The 16,227-nt window shown below is 39.6% G+C and overlaps 3 protein-coding genes across 4 annotated transcripts; all 3 read right to left on the bottom strand.

The window, feature by feature from the left end:
- Positions 1–2,249: 2,249 nt before the first annotated feature.
- On the bottom strand, positions 2,250–4,200 carry LOC116205909. The gene is made up of 2 exons (XM_031538610.1): positions 2,916–4,200; positions 2,250–2,599 (listed from the first exon to the last, which is right to left on the bottom strand). The coding sequence occupies exons 1-2, from the start codon at positions 4,198–4,200 to the stop codon at positions 2,250–2,252; spliced, it is 1,635 nt and encodes a 544-aa protein (XP_031394470.1).
- Positions 4,201–4,642: 442 nt separating this feature from the next.
- On the bottom strand, positions 4,643–6,300 carry LOC116192611 (protein cornichon homolog 4-like). 2 transcript variants are annotated; one of them, XM_031521206.1, is made up of 5 exons: positions 6,174–6,300; positions 5,692–5,873; positions 5,341–5,463; positions 5,141–5,201; positions 4,643–4,963 (listed from the first exon to the last, which is right to left on the bottom strand). In XM_031521206.1, exons 1-4 carry the CDS (start codon positions 6,243–6,245, stop codon positions 5,165–5,167), a joined length of 414 nt encoding a protein of 137 aa, XP_031377066.1. In that variant the 5' UTR covers positions 6,246–6,300; the 3' UTR covers positions 4,643–4,963; positions 5,141–5,164. The 2 variants fall into 2 exon arrangements, with proteins under 2 accessions (XP_031377066.1, XP_031377067.1); XM_031521207.1 differs by having other exon boundaries at positions 5,692–5,857; positions 6,174–6,291.
- A 2,886-nt stretch (positions 6,301–9,186) lies between these two features.
- On the bottom strand, positions 9,187–15,729 carry LOC116188654 (transducin beta-like protein 2). The gene is made up of 10 exons (XM_031518144.1): positions 15,340–15,729; positions 14,860–14,965; positions 14,665–14,725; positions 14,269–14,564; positions 13,308–13,447; positions 12,191–12,265; positions 11,628–11,718; positions 10,464–10,667; positions 10,062–10,106; positions 9,187–9,759 (listed from the first exon to the last, which is right to left on the bottom strand). The coding sequence occupies exons 1-10, from the start codon at positions 15,550–15,552 to the stop codon at positions 9,674–9,676; spliced, it is 1,317 nt and encodes a 438-aa protein (XP_031374004.1). The 5' UTR covers positions 15,553–15,729; the 3' UTR covers positions 9,187–9,673.
- Positions 15,730–16,227: the final 498 nt, after the last annotated feature.

The following is a 16,227-nucleotide window of genomic DNA, read 5'->3' as shown; positions in this document are numbered from 1 at the left end:
TGTAGTCCCTTAGTGCAGTAATTAATCAATGGTCCAATTGGTAGCCAAGAGTCGTACCAAAAGGACACACTCGTTCCTAGGCCGACTCTGTATTGGATGTAGGAGATAACAGAGTCCTTAGCTGCATGAGTTTCCTCCAGTTCCATGAACAATCTCCAGGTAGTCTTAGAGACCAAATACTTCGACCTTTTATTAGATATTGAGCAGCCCAAGCCACCCAGAGAGACCTTGAACGCACTAGAAGAGACCACAAGTTCTTTAACACACATACCTTATTCCATAAGTTAAATCTTTGATGCCGAGACCTCCTTCAGTTTTTGGGAGGCAAATAGTTTCCTAACTGACATTGCCCCCACCAGTATGCTGCTCAAGGCCTTTCCAGAGGAATGATCTGCACTTATGTTGCATCAGCTTGATGACTTTCTTGGGAAGGATGAAATAGGAACACTAATAGCTTGCCATACTGAAGAGAACAGATCTGATTAATTGCACCCGACTTGCATAAGACAAGTATTTCGTAGACCAGCTCCTTATTCGCTTGACAATTCTCTCAGTAAGAGCCTCACAGTTCTTCGAAGAAAGCTTTCCGGAGACAAAAGGGAGCCCCAGGTATCGCACTGGGAGTGCACCTCTCTTACAGTCGGAACAATTCACCAGTTCAAAGATACCTTCCTCACTAAGGCCTCCTGTGAAAATCTCAGATTTTTACGAATTGAACTTAAGTCCAGACCAGTTATAGAAGGTATTCATCACATCCATAATAGCAATGAGGGAGTCCTTAGACCCATTCGTGAATAAGAACAGATCATTAGCAAAGCAAAGGTGGGTCAACTTTATAGACTTACATCATGGATGGAAACGAACCCTTCCCTCTTCTACAGCAGAGTCCGAGAGGTTTGAGAAGACCTCCATGGCAATGACAAATAAATAGGGTGATAAAGGATCTCCTTGTCTCAGTCCCCGTTTGCCTGCAAAGTAACCAGCTAAGGTCCCATTGATGGCCACTGAAAAATAAGGAGAGGTAATGCAACCCTTGATCCACCTAAGAAAACCAAGAGGAAATCCCATGGCCTCCAAGCTGTTGAGTAGGAAGTCCCAATTTAAAGAATCAAAAGCTTTCATCAGATCAATTTTGATAGCACAGCGAGGAGTAATTCCTTGTCTGTGATAATTCCTCACTAGCTTGTGAGCAAGTAAAACATTGTCTGAAATTTTCCTTCCCTGCACAAACGCTGTTTGATTCAAGCTTATAATATCAGGAAGCACCAGCTTCAATCTATTAACGATACCTTTGTTATGCATTTGTAGACCACGTTGCAGCATGATATTGGCCGAAAATCCTTCATACGATCAGCTTTCTCCTTCTTTGGGATGAGGGCTATTATTGTAGAGTCCACTTCCCTGCGCAGTTCACCAATGGAGAAAAAGTGTTGTACACCTTCAACAAAATCTTTATGAACAACTTTCCAAGCATGTTTGAAAAAATACACCGTGAAGCCATCTGGGCCAGGGGACTTGTCATTCCCCATCGAGAACAGGGCTGCTTTGATCTCTTCTTCAGTAATAGGAGATAGAAGTGATTGGTAATGGGCGTGAGAGACCTTCCTTTTAAGAATATGAGAGAGTTGTGCAATCGAGATCCTTACAACGCGATCATCCTTACGCCCTAGGAGTTCCTAGAAAAAGGTAACTGCTTCCGCTTTAATTTCCTGTATTCCTTCCAGCTTTGCATCGGAATTAGAGTAGAGGACTCGAATAGAAGATCTTGCGTTCCTTTCCTTTACCGCTCTATGGAAGAAAGCGGTGTTCTGGTCCCCTGCTTTCAGCCAAGCCACCCTGGACTTTTGTTTAAGAAGTTTCTCCTCCTTGTCAATGGCTTTTGAAAGCTTAACCCTTAGATCAAGCTCCTTTTTAAGAAGATCAGTAGCCATACAATTACTTTCAAGAATAGAAGTCTGGACCTGAGCAAGCTGAGTTTGTAAGTCAGCAACTTGCGCATGCACATCCCCGAATTTAGATCTATTAAAGTCTCTCAAGTGTTTCTTGAGATTCCTCAATTTCTTGTATAACACAACCATCGGAGTGCCTTCCTGTACCTCGGACTAGACACGTTCCACGAGTTCCATGTACTCTGGATGGTCGGTCCAGAAGTGAAAAAATTTAAATGGCTTGGGCCCAGGATTCTCCTTGGCACCGAACCTTAGCATGGCAGGACTATGATCCGAAATACCTGGCGGGAGAAATTCCACTTATGAGGCAAGATCCTGTTGAAACCACTTGTCATTGACCATAGCTCTATCAATTTTCCTAGCTTGGAACCCCTCTTGTCTTTTGTTGCTCCACGTGAAGTAACAGCCGGTGAAGGGATGATCCTTGAGCTCCGATGACGTGATGAAATCAGTGAAGTCTCGCATGCTTTGATCGATGGTTATTTCCCTTCCGACTACCTTGACTTCATCTATTTCTTTTACTGCATTGAAATCACCCATCAACATCCAACTGTGCCTCATGCCCCCAGTTAATGCCTGCAGATCGTGCCATAATACCCTTTGCTCCCGCATATCATTTGAAGCATAAATAAAAGAAAATGCAGTCCAGCCTACACCTTGAGGAACATCTAACAACAGGTGGATATATTGGCTGGTTTTGCAAAGTATTTGCACTTTCAGATCCTCCCGAACCATAATCCATATTCTACCATTGCAAGCATGCTGATAATTTTCCACTAGGTACCAGCCTTTCCATTGGTCAACAATCTTTTTACAATTTTTTTCCTTAACCCGTGTCTCAATGATAGCAAAAACTCCTATGTCATGGTCTTTTGCAAACTTGTAGACCATTTTTGTTTGAGAGGGTCATTTAGCCCTCTAACATTCAAGGAAGTTACTATCATAAGAGTAATTTAGGGAGCTTACCTCCCTTGCCCACCCTCGATTTCCTCTTACCTTGAACTCTCTTAACCAGTTTTGCCACTTCCATCGATGTGCTTCTTAGTTGCCTTGAATCTTTTACCCGAGATTCCATTACCTCCAGGTCATCATCAGAGTTGGTCTCATTGTCTTGGTCCCCTACTAGCCCGATACCAGTTGGCTTGTTATCGACTTGTGGGAAATCTCCTTGAGTAGAGACTTTATTTTTCCCCTTGTTCAAGTCATTCCTTGCCGCACCTGCATCATCCTCTTCAACAGGACAACCAATAGCAATATTAGAAGTCAACTCTTCACTATTATTGATAGCATTATCAGTTTTCTTCTTGGCAGCAAGCTGAACAATAGTGACCAATTCAGCATTTCTAGCAACCTTCACAACATCAGACCGGGAAGAGGTGGCCATTCCAGGCCCCCTCAGTATGTCTGTTTTAAAAACAGTCGGGTCCTTTGCTGCAGCCGAGCCATCAGCTGGTGCCATGGATCCCTCAGTCACCTCGGGTGGTGCAGTTTCGAGTGTACTGCTGTAGTTATGCCCGAACACCTTGCATCGAGCGCACTTCTCCGGCAACCAAGGAGTATCCACAAGGACTTCCACTTTGTATTCATTACCTAAGTCCACATTCAGAACATTCGGGATTTCCTTTTCAGCATCTACCTCTACACAAACCTTTGCGTAATCCAGTCTAGAGCTGAGGGCGGTAGCTCTATCCATGTAAAGTGGTTTTCCAATGGCACTCGCGAGATAGCTAATGCCTTTGGGATGGAAATACTGAAGTGGGATTCTCCGCAATTGCACCCAAACCGGCATTCTCTTCAAGCTCAATTCTTCTTCTGTGAAATTCGGGCTCCACCTTTGCAAGATCAGAGATTTTCGTTCGACATGCCACGGGCCCGTTTCCAGAACCCAGGTCATGATATCCTCATTCGGAAACTTGAAAATAAACAAAGAACCCATGGTGCTCACCACAACTTTCCGTTGTTTTCCCCATAGACCATTAACAACTGCAGCAACCTTTCCAAACTCAGGGGCTCTGCCCAAGAACCGCCCAACAAGAGTGTAGCACCATTGCTCAACTCCAATCTGCAACAGCTCTGTCGGGGGTTTCACATTGCAGTATTCAACACCTTCGAAGAATTCAAGACTCTGATTTACCTTGGGGAAGACTTTCCTCCAGTTTAGAGGGCCTTTTGAAGTTAGTTTCTCATCAGCTACAGCTTGTGGGAGACTCTGGGCAACTTTTGCAATTGATTGCAGGGTCGATTCCGCCATTTCCGGTGAGGGTTTGGCCTTTGTACAGACCTCGCGACGGCAGAACCCTAACTGGGGCAACGGGAAGAAGCAAATCCAACGGTTGAGAAGAGAGGAAGGGATCACGTGCAAGGTTCCGGCCTCACGTGCACGCTAGCCTGCTAGCAAGCATGGAGAGCATTTTCCGTACACTACATCCCCCTCCGCCAAAATTCCGCGCTCGCCTACGCTTGTAAGATTTTGCGTGGAAACACATTTTTTATTTTTGTTTAATGGTAGAATAAAGATAGAAGAGATGAGGAGCGACGAAGAATCAAAAATACACAAGTTTTCAACTCGAAATTAAAAGGTCTTGGGTTTAGTTTTTGTTTCCCATTTTAGACTCATTAGCCTCCCTTACAATTGTAGTAAAAAGGTCTTTGCTCAATTGGATTTTCAGATACCAGGGTTTACACCAAAAAAAAAAAAAGAAGAGGTCTTTGCTCAGCGATAAAGAAGCAGGATCACAATATACTTGCTTGGTCAGATCATGAAATAATATTGAGTCCAAAGCTACCTCCTAGAACTACAAGTGTGTCCTATTATCAAATCGAGTAGGTAGGCATAATACCATCTCATCTCTCTATTTTATCTACTCCCCCCTCTAGGATAGACTGGAGTATCGAAGAGTCCAATTAGGCAGTCACCGTCAACTTGGATTCCCTCCCTGATTTCACTGCCACAAATCCATTGGATTTAACCCCTCTCGCCACCACATTCCACGATCCAGTTCATCCGATATTTGCTTCAACGCAAAAAATTCATCAGATTAGCATGGATCATCTTTTTTTTTTTTGGTTTCCTAATCAATTCAAGCCTTTCATTTTCAGTATCCTTCAAAAAGTAAAAGAATCTTACAGCATTGTGACAAACAAGAACCAAATTTATATAAATTGTGGACGAGAAGAGAATAGGAACTTACAATGCAGCGAAGTATGTGAGCACCTTAATCGAAAGGATGATCGGCATGTGTATATATTACCCTGCAGTACATATCAGGAACGAGTTTAAATAAGTTCGTGTTGAGCTTGCTCTGCTGATAACTAAGAATAGGATTTGCATAGAATCAATTATCGTAAAAAGGAAGGAATCAACTTCGAAGTTTTTAATATATGTATTTACCAGCCAATGGAGAGAAGCATGAGGGAGATGAGATAGTAGAGCTTAAAGAGCCGTCGCGTCTTTTCCCGGCCGATATTGTTATATATTTCTGTGACATCTATCAAGTATCTGTTTCGCATGTACCTGTTTGTTGTCTCATCAAAGCATATATTATGTTGTTAGACCGAATTTGGAATATCGATTTCATGTAAAACGGAACATAAAATTGTAACTATTTGATCAATTATCACACTGACATCTTTGTACATGTCCAGCTTCGGGTTTCACGTGGCAGGAAATGGTCAAGCAAAGCAGCTAGCAAATGATGTTGGAAGGAAGGAGAGGAGATCGAGACAAAGTATTACTACTTACGATCTGATGTTGTAACAGAGGTAGGGGATAGACATGAGCAAGATAAACCACTGGCCGCTCAGGGCGTACAAGAGGCACAAGACTCCCTGCGAGATGAACTCCGGTAATATGACCACGTTTATCCTAGGTGCAGTGTCGTAATGGTTGATGTAATCGGTCTCCAAGTCTGCCAAGCATATTAGCTGCATTCATTCAGCAATTAGCATTTCAAAATAATGCACATGAGATGAGACCGCGATATAAGATTCTTTCTTAAGCATGTCTTCTAATGTCTTTATTATATTAATTACTAGCCGATCAGGATGCTCTTATTATCACGATGGAGCACCGAATCGATCTCCTTCCTGACTGGTCCAAATAGGTCATCTGTTCTTAAACGGAAATCACTGAAGAACCTTCCTTGTAATCGAGAGGGAAGAAGAACCTACTTCACTTATCAAAAAGAATTACGAACACAACGAGAGGTGGGGCAAAGAGATTACCTGGTACCCAAGCAAGCAAAGAACACCGCAGAGGATGAAGAAGCAGAGCAACCATGAAAACATATTTTCCATGGCCTCTGATTCCTTTAAGTCTTATTCAACCCCTGCTCTCAATCTTCCGAACTTTTTCTCTCTTTAATTTCGTTCTCTTTTATATATGGCTTCTTTCAAATTCTGGATTAAGTTGAGGTTTTTCTAAGTTTGGCAGTATTTTTAGGGCCACTGAAGTATTTCACTGGAAGGAAATCACTTCCTAATTAGTTTCTGGTCATATGTAGATATTGGTGATTGTATACTAATTTAGACTTATGAAAAAACAATTCAACTACACTTAAAAAAAAAAAATCTTTGTCTAACGTTCAACTTCTAAAAATGCCCATTGCAGATAAGTTTGAAAAGATTTGGAGCCATTAGATTAGACAATAATTAGAGACAAAATCGTCAATTCGTCCTCTTTTAACCCCGCATTCACCTTTAACCTTCACAATTCTCTCCAAAAACTTCACTTTTCTTTCTTTATCAGTTCTCCGCTTCCCAAAATTTTGCCCATATCTATCTCCCTAAAATAATAATTTAGTTATTTTCTTATTCAATATTTTTTTTATATATTTTTTAAATACAAGTAGAAGACCAATAATTTTATAGTACTTTATTTTATGTAAATCCCGTAATTAAAAAATCAATGAATCAATAAGTAAAATTTTATATTAAAGTTTCTTGTAACACGGGCACAACATTTAGTATACATATATAGTATACATGTAGGGGACAAGTTTTTGGGGAGAATGATATAGATTGTCCAAAATGTTTTACATTTTTTTTTACTTTAAGTCCTATAAGTTTAATTTTGCAAAAGACAGTCCTAAATTGTTTCGAAAAGTGACTATTTCCGTCCATTTCGTCACCAGCTGTCATGGAGCCGCTGATCTGGACTTAACACCGTTAAATTCATCTGAGCTAGTTACAAATTGTCTATGTGTCGATTTTTTATTGGAAAAAATTAAAAATCACAGAATATTAAATAAGAAAAGAAAACAAAAATTACGATAAACAAATAAAGAAAGAAAGAAAGCCCCAACCCTTGTTGGATTGGGTGGAGGCCTCGCCGACGACCCCCACCCCCGGGATGAGGGTCATGGCCTTCTTATTTGAATCGAGCTAGCTTCCTAAATAAGGAATTTGCCACACAAACAGTCAAATGCATGCTGTGGAGAGAAGAATATTGAGAAAAAAAAATCATCATCTATCAAAGGAAATCAACATAAAAAACTAGGAAATCAACATAAAAAACCAGGAAATCAACTATCTGAAGAACAAGCTAAGGAATTCGATCTCAGCAACCTTCCGGTGAGAAAAAGTCCACATCCCTTCCTTTCTTCCATCCACCATTAAACAATTCCCATCACATTTTCCTGTTAGTTTGCACTAATTAATCCATTTTCGTTATATACATATATAAATATCTCCATTCTCGTTCCTTTCCGACAGCATTACGCTGATTGGGATAGTAAAGAGCAAACACGGAGAGATGGAGAAGAGATTGAGAGAGAGAGAGAGAGAGAGTCGATTTCACTCCTTCGAGGTCAATCAATTTTGATCCATCGATCTGCAGATTAATTTGGGTGTGGGCTCGATCCGCATTGTGATCTTCCCTCTCTTCTGTCTCTATATCTTCAATTTAGTAATTGCTGAGTTGAATTAACTGTCACTCGAGCTGAATTGGCTACCGGCCACCTCGTCTCGAGGATTGGAGGTCGCCGGTGGGGCCCACACCCCCGGCAACCACCCAGCCCGAAAATTGCTGGAATTTTCTTGCTTTTTTAAATTTTGTTTTTCTTTTATTGTTTAATATTATGTGATTTTTAATTTTTTTCAATAAAAAATCGACACGTTGACAATTTGTAGCCAGCCCGGGCGAATTTAAAGGCATCAAGTCCAGATCAGTGATTCTGTGACAGTCGGTTGCGAAATGGACCAACACATTTACTTTTTGAAACGATTTAGAACTGTGTTTTTACAAAGTTAAACTTATAGAATTCAAAGTAAAAAAATGCAAAACTTCTAGGACTATCTGATTCTCCCTATTTTTTTGTTTTTTTTTTCCGCTATAAAGGAGGACACAAGTGACACAAAATATTTATACTACATTGTCAGCATTATATACTAGGAAAAAACCATCGCACTGCCCAAAAATTAAAATATTTCAGGGTCCACCACTAGTATATAGAAACACCATGGGCCTTGATTGGTTCAAGTTCAAGCCGGGTTTGCATGCAAAGAGTAAAACTTTCCCAATTGTGAATTTTCTTCATTAATCTGAGATCTTGCTTAGAGCGATTAAGAGTTAAATCACTTGAACCAACTCATATTTGTTAAAAATTAAATTTAGATGTCCTTCGTCGTGAAATCTCACAAGGATACGTGGCGGTTCCTTGCGATGGCTCGATCGGGGCATGGTGGGCCACATGAATGCCCGGGCGTGCCACTGAGCATTGTTATTCGTAGCAATCAAACCTCTCCATATGCAACACAGGGGATATCGTCCAGTTTCATTAATTTGGCAGCAATCATCTATTATAACAATGAGATGTCACTATAACTGGGTAGAGGACCTTCATCAAAGGCCTAGTAGGGTATAGAAAAATGGCAAATAAAGGAGAATAAAGTCTTGGATTTGTGGATTTATAAGTTGAAAGCAGGTGCCCATCCTCTTTCTCATGATCAGTATCCTATGAGTCAGGCTGAAGGTTGTGCCGTGTTTGCTATCACTCTCACCAACGATCTGACTTCATGATTTTGTTTATTAGGGGGAAATTTCTAAACTTAAGCAGGGCGTACGGACTGTACCGTGCTCTTCCCGGGTTCGGAGCCTCTTTGCCAGAGAGACAACCCAAATGCTGTATCCTAAAACCAAAATCTACTGTCCGAGCATGTTTGTGATACCGAAATTCTGGTTCTTGCCTTCAGCATAAAGCACCAGACGCAAAACAAGTTCAGACGGAAATCATCAGACTTTCTATGCAAAAGATATAAATACATTCCTTAACTGTGTTCAAGTCAGAGAGTATAAAAGATTCATTAAGCCAAGAGCGGGGTATAAAAGGAGGGAAAAACGGTTACAGTCCAAGTCCGGAGTGATTAAATTGTCCCGAACTCTGGATTGTTCAGTAAATAAGACATTTTCATCACCATTGCTTTGTAGATTCACTAGCCAGCCGTACCTCAGCAGGTGTGAAGCTACTCTCACAGACTACTCTTGAACAAAAAACTCCCCAGAAAATAAGACCAACATGCAAATAGGGTTTTTTCCAGTATAGCTCTCCAGCAAGCTCCGGATCTTTTCAAAGAGTACTGCCACATGATGAACTACCTAAAGTTGCAAACCCTTGTCAGGATGGAGCCAAAAACTGTTACGTCAGATGCAAAAGCAACCAACCTATTCTTCTCATCACGAGCACTTTCATGCCTATTCTTGGTAGCAGTCCATCCCATCGATTCATTTATGGGGTGTGGAGGGATGGAGCTGCCCACAACTTCACTTTCTTGTCGTTGCTGGCAGTGGCCAAGACAAGGACTTGCTCTTTGCCTGCAAGAGGAGCAGATGCGCCTAAATTTCATGTAAAAGAATTTTGCAAGAATCAATCATTGGGGACAAAAGATGATTGGGATTTGCTATTCATATCAAGGTCAACACAACTCAGGCTCATTGAGAACATCCTCAAAGCCATCTTTCTTTTTGGGCTTTCACCCTTAAGAACTGATATGCCTTCCCTAAGGCAAACTGAATCTACTGATTATACAATGAAGAGAAAAGGACAAAAAAAAAAAAGAAAAAAAGAAAGAAAAGACGCTTAGACATACGCCTAAGCTCAAGAAAGAGTGATTTACCCATTGGAATGTTCTTTGGTGCCCATGCTATGCATGTGATATCACCTGCAGCAATTGACAGCAGTTAATGCAAAGCCCCATATATGAAATATATCGGATTCTTTCCTGAAAATTTCAGTTTCCCAAAGATGATCCACATGAAATATGTCAGACAATCATTTATTCGATAACTGCGTCGGCAATTATAATATCTAGAAATTTCAGACTATCAACTTAACAAAGGGGTTAGGAGCAAGCTAATCGAAAACATAAGCCTTTAACAGTTCTAGGGACTTAAGAGCAGTGCACAGATTAGTAAACAATCATTGCACATGCACACCACACTCAATTCACTTTCCCCGCTGTAAAACCGCATATAATACACCTTCACTAAACAGTCAAGTAGTGATGGAGAATCCATACCATCATGAGCTTTGTCAGCTGTGTCCAAAACCTTTCCAGTTTCAACACACAGCCACTGCAAAGTGGAACCATGGGTTGCTGCCAGTATCCTTCCATCAGGAGATAGGCTCAGACAATCATAGTGCACAGTTGTGCCAGCAGAATCATGAAGAGGAATTGGGAAAACCTTCAATGTCTTAGGATCTTCATCAAGGTGATAACGAACTTCATCCAGAGAAAAACCAGAAAATGTTAGCAGGGGCATCATGAACCAAACAACTAAAAGCGCACACAAGGAAAATTTAGAGATGTATCCAGAAGAAATAATGTAATTGGTTGATGAATCTTCCACTTTGATTTGTTCACTTAGACAACCAATGGGATACAAGTATAAAATCTTCCCCCAACACAATCAACAGAAGGTCAGATTCTTGATGCATGTAATAGCCTTTGATATAAATCTTGCACCAACAAGTGTTTCAGAAACTAATAATCATCTATAAAGTAATTAAAATAAACCAACTAGGTAGTTTGCCAGTTATATCATCAACATAACATGCAAATGAAGCCATAAAATTACAGAACATCAATAATTGGTCAGTGAAGGCATCATGAACACATGCAGTTGATTCCAGAAAAATACAGAAAAACTGCTGTGACAATTTAACAGTCGTTGAACCACGAAGAATTATTCAGCCAGAAAATTTAGAGTCACAAAGAAGTGGAAGTGGGAGTGGACACATCAAATTACGCAAATATGATATGTAGCAAACTTAGCAAAGCTCAAATTAGTGAACCTACGATTTCTCATTGCATGGTCAGCAGACCTTGATCAATTACACTATTCACTATTTGGACATGCCAGATAAGCCTATTTACAGTGATAATTTTCAATTTCAGGCAGGGTACCCTACCGTCAACCTTTGGCTCACTACATTGACAGAATTTGACTACCCTATGTATATGAAGACTCGGGAGATTTTATGTAAGTTTAACATCCATGTCCCTCATCATGAACTCTGTACTTCTAAATTCATTGACATCAAAAAAGTTATTGTTGAACTGCATCTCTGCATTAAGACTAAAAGTTAAGAACTGGTTCATCACAGGTTCCACAGATATATATATATAATCTCATACACATGGTTCACAATACACAGCAAGACTGCACGAGATAGTATGTACCATTGATATTCCAAATCCTTATAGCGCCATCCTTTGATGCTGTAATTATTTGCTCTGAGTTTGGTGAGAAGCATAACCAAGTTACAGCACTCTAAACATCATAAAAGGTCAATATGAGAAATTGCAACTATGAAGCATAAAATCTAAAATTGCAAACGAAACACAGTAACAAGAAGTGAACAAGTTCTTCGGAGATAGTATAAAACCCCTGATGAAGCAACAATGATCCTAACAAGAAGATCTATTTGTGAAATAAGTATGACCATTTACACGAGCATTAGTTGAAATGACAAATGCCTGCTGTCATTATCTTTCCCGAAAATACCAATTTAGAAACATTATTTTCAGAGAATTTGTCCTCTTGAAATTATAGGTAATATTCATCCAAAAAGAGAAAAGGAAAAGGAAAGATATATTGGGTAATAAATGAACATGTGTTGTCATTGGTCTCACAAACTAAGACTAACAAACTGGACCAAAAGAAAAACAACATAAATTCCAAAGGACAAAGTTGATAGAAACCACTCAAAAAGGTGTTGTAATAACATAGATAAATATACTACCTTATGCCCCTTAAGCTGCATAACTCTTGACACTTCCTTAACGGAACCATCTTTTGAATATACAATCTCCCAAACCTGCCAAAACAAGAAATCATATTTGTTACTGGAAAATAAGAGTACTCGAAAATAAAAGCAAAATAAGATAAAAATAAAATAAAAAACTAATACTAAATGATACTAGACAGAGCACCTTATTCAAATATAAGCAGTCAATTTTCATTTATCTTAAATTGCGAATCTAAAATTACAAGAGACAGCCTATGGTTCGAAATAGAACAGCAAACGGAAAAATCTTTTAAGTAGTGAGACTCGGCATAGTATGAAACTAGGGTTCTATCTGGAAGCAACACAATGAAGCTCATATAACAAAAGAATTAGTAAGATCCAAATGTAGATTGAGAGATCCTCCTAAATATGTAACAAGCGTTACATCCTTTCGTAAAGTGATTATGTCATGCTGCAGTTTGATGGACACTGTGATTACTGGCACTAATGAAGGCATCAAGATCCAAAATTTTCTAATAAAGTCTAGAAAGTATGGAGTGTAATCTGCGGATGCTGATTACAAGCAAAATCATTTGTTTTCAACATCATTTGATTCACAATGGACTAGTCAAAATTTTGCTTAACAATAAAATTGCTTTTGAATAAGATTCCCTAAATTCAAAGACTTGGTTTGTCCCAACTCTTGGTTGCAATGAAGGCAACTGCCATCATGCCTAATGTTGCAAAAGTGAAACATGACATGCACATGGCGATGCCTCTGCCATCAGTGATGGGTGCAAATCATTCTGTTTAGTAAGAGATCCTGATCATCATTATGGTTGTACTTGTAAAAGGGAATGTGTAAAGAAAACTGGAGCAATTAAGACCACATATATACGACAGCCAAAATAATTTATGGTAAGTCGGAAACACAGACCGTGCAGCTAGGTTAATAGGGATTATTCTCCTACATGGGTTTGCGGTGACTTGGACTTGATTCTTTATCAACGGAGTCATGCCATTCAATCACCAGACCAACTCCATTTGGGGTTTAAAATTTCGTAACTTTATTTTACCAAAATTCATATGCCAATTGAAAGTACGTTTTAAAGGTCTGGCAAGACAAATTCACCTTGACATCTGCAGTGAATGCTGCAGCAGCAATAAAACGGCCATTTGGTGAAACAGCAGCCATGTGGTTCTTCAATTGATTAGTATCAACATTGCCCAAAATTTTTCCACTTTTTCCATGCCAAAGTATTATGTCAGTTCCTGAAAGTAAGAGAAAGAGATGGACTCGAAGCAGATAAGTAATTAGAACTAATTACAAAGTAATTAATCAAGGGCATATCTAACTCAATGGTTTGACATGCAATTCTCATCTGGAATGGACACAGCATTCATATAGGCATGTGCTAAATTGCAACGGCGAGTTGTGACTTCCGAATCAGTGACAAACACACTTACTCCCCCCCAAAAAAAAGGGAGGCAGTAACAAGCACATCATGGTGGCCATTTAACCTCTTTTTTCTATCAAAGTATGACCAAGCCACTAGTGAATTTTCCAGAAAAGATGCCTAAAAGTAACATCTACATGGAACTTGAAGTGGACCTTAAATTCATAGAAATTGTATTATCAGATCATGCCCTCACCTGCTGCCTATGCTAGAGGAGTAGAAACACTGAATAATAGTTATAGTTCCCTGATGGAAATGCAACCAGCAATCCACCTCTTCCCTCCCCCCACCCCCCCAAAAAAAAAAAAAAATATATATATATATATATATATATTATGTAGAAGTTTACATATATATATATATATTATGTAGAAGTTTACTTTCAAATTAACAACATGCCAGTTCCGTGCCATTGGGCACCCTTGCAAGAAACAGATTAAACACAAAATGACATGAAAGGATGTAACATGCTATTCCACTGCTGTCAGTACTTCCTAGTAAAAGAATTTTCTAAATCAAAGTTCCCATCAGAAGATATGTGAACACAGTTGCCATCCACTCTCGACTCTAATTGTGGACTAGCAATTATCTGTTAGGGCGGGAGAACGAATTGTCAAGACATAATGTCATTCATACCTTCTGAGCAAGAGGCAATGACTGTACTCCCATCAGCAGTACCATAACTTGCAGTTGCCCCAGATAGGGTCAAAATTGCTCTCTTGTCATGGACTTTATGATGTTCCCATTTGATTTCAGGCAAGGGAAGCTTGGTCTGCTGCTTATCTCCTGTGGTGGTTTTGGGTTTCTCTTCTCCGTACATGTAGATGGAAGAACCAGAGAAAGCCTGCGAAGCTACAACTATAGATGATGCATCATCAGCAAATGCAACTGCTGTAGGATGACCTCCGGCAGGCAAATTAATCCTCAGAAATCTGCAATTATATAAGTAGATTGAAAATTTGAAGCAGGGAACAACTTTAAACTGCAAGATAAAATAGAACAAAGTGCACAATGGGCATATGAGAATCGTACTTGAAGCTTTTATTTGAAGCATCATCCAACTTGAACACTCTGATGACACTGTCAGCACAAGCTGCACATGGAATAGAAGAGATTACAAATATATCTAATAAAGGACAACAACAATCAGCAGAATACAAGAGTTATCCTTATTCTCATAAATGGGCTGATGCCACTTATGCACTAGTTTTGCATTCCTTTAATCACCTGTTGCCAAACTCCGACCATCAGAAGAGAAACATAGGCCTGTGACAGCATCGGCATGGCCTTTCAGAGTATTCACATCCAGAGGGTGGTGTCGCTTGTTCTGATCCTGCATTTCACACTCATCCCAACAGGCGTAGAACGTTGATGTTAACACCAATTGACCATAAAACAAACTCAATCAGTCTGAGAATTGAACCAATCACCTCATCATTCAGCAAAGCAAAAAAAGCAATCCCAATCAATCAAATTTCAAAAGTATAGCTATATTAGCGAAAATAGAGAGAAAAGATGGTTTTCTTTCAAGTAAGTTCTTCGAACAGAGATTTTAGCAGGCAACTGAACTTCAAAAGGAGAAGCTTCCCACAAAAAGATATCGTCTCCTTACTCCGCCATAATTAATCAACTGAGCGAGCATATCTCCGAACTGCATTTCCATTTCCTCGACATCTAAAGCACGACCGACGGTGAAAATCCAGTTACCTTATCTGCGGCGTGGGAGTGAGATTTCGGGTGAGCCTTCTTTGAGGCACCCCGAGGCGGCCTCGATTGCTTCTTCTGATCGGGCTGGAGATCCGTATTGGCGACGGAGACGACTTCCGATCTCCTCTTGCTGAAGTAGTTCCCGAAGAAGGCGAGGGCGATCACAGCTCCGAGTATAACCGATAAAAGCATGATCGAGAGGACAGGATCCATGGCGGAGGTGGCAGTGCCAGTATGGACGGCGATGAGGCTGAGCTGCGGAGGAGAGAGGCGGCGAGGCGAGGGGACGCCGAGGCCGAGTCGGAGACAGGTGACGGGGAGGGAGCGTACGGGAGACGGACCAGGGTACCCGTGGAGAACTCGGGATGTCGATTAATCTTGGACTTATGAATCTTCTTTCATTTTTTACCGATTAATGTTAGAATGTGTATGATTTCAGAATTAAAATTTGTAATTTGTAATTTTAATTTAAATAATGAAAAAAGTCAAAAAAATGCAGAACCTGTGGACCCCACTCCCTTCTCTTTCCCTGCACCCTACCGTTGCAGCTTACCCGTGACTTGCAGAATTAGGGTGTGTTTATTTTTTAAAAAAATTTCAATTCAATTTAACTCAACTTCATATATTCTCAATTCAACATCACAATTATTTTTTTTATTTTTAAAATTATTTTAACCCTTCAATTTAATTTTTAATTTTAAATTCTTTTAACTATTCATTACTTTTTCACAATTTAACAACATAATTATTACTTAATTATTATTTTCTCTCAATTATTTATTGCTTTTTCACATTTTTTCATTATTCAATAATATAATCATTACAAACTAATTAAAATCAAAACTCATCTCAACTCAATTATAAATTACAAACTAATTAAAATCAAAA

This window comes from Punica granatum, chromosome 1 (assembly GCF_007655135.1).
Source record: "Punica granatum isolate Tunisia-2019 chromosome 1, ASM765513v2, whole genome shotgun sequence".
NCBI classification, from domain to species: domain Eukaryota; kingdom Viridiplantae; phylum Streptophyta; class Magnoliopsida; order Myrtales; family Lythraceae; genus Punica; species Punica granatum.
This window is presented reverse-complemented; position numbering and strand designations above follow the sequence as displayed.

Excerpts from the sequence above, each read along its gene's own strand:
- LOC116192611 (XM_031521206.1), bottom strand. The coding sequence starts at position 6,245 with ATGGAAAATATGTTTTCATGGTTGCTCTGCTTCTTCATCCTCTGCGGT. Across the intron at positions 5,874-6,173 it reads TTTGCTTGCTTGGGTACCAG|CTAATATGCTTGGCAGACTT; the intron begins GTAATCTCTTTG and ends GAATGAATGCAG. Across the intron at positions 5,464-5,691 it reads CTCTGTTACAACATCAGATC|GTACATGCGAAACAGATACT; the intron begins GTAAGTAGTAAT and ends GACAACAAACAG.
- LOC116205909 (XM_031538610.1), bottom strand. The coding sequence starts at position 4,200 with ATGGCGGAATCGACCCTGCAATCAATTGCAAAAGTTGCCCAGAGTCTC. Across the intron at positions 2,600-2,915 it reads ATCGAGGGTGGGCAAGGGAG|GCTGGACTGCATTTTCTTTT; the intron begins GTAAGCTCCCTA and ends CTCAAGGTGTAG.
- LOC116188654 (XM_031518144.1), bottom strand. The coding sequence starts at position 15,552 with ATGGATCCTGTCCTCTCGATCATGCTTTTATCGGTTATACTCGGAGCT. Across the intron at positions 14,565-14,664 it reads GCTTCAAATAAAAGCTTCAA|ATTTCTGAGGATTAATTTGC; the intron begins GTACGATTCTCA and ends ATATAATTGCAG. Across the intron at positions 10,107-10,463 it reads AGCTGACAAAGCTCATGATG|GTGATATCACATGCATAGCA; the intron begins GTATGGATTCTC and ends CAATTGCTGCAG.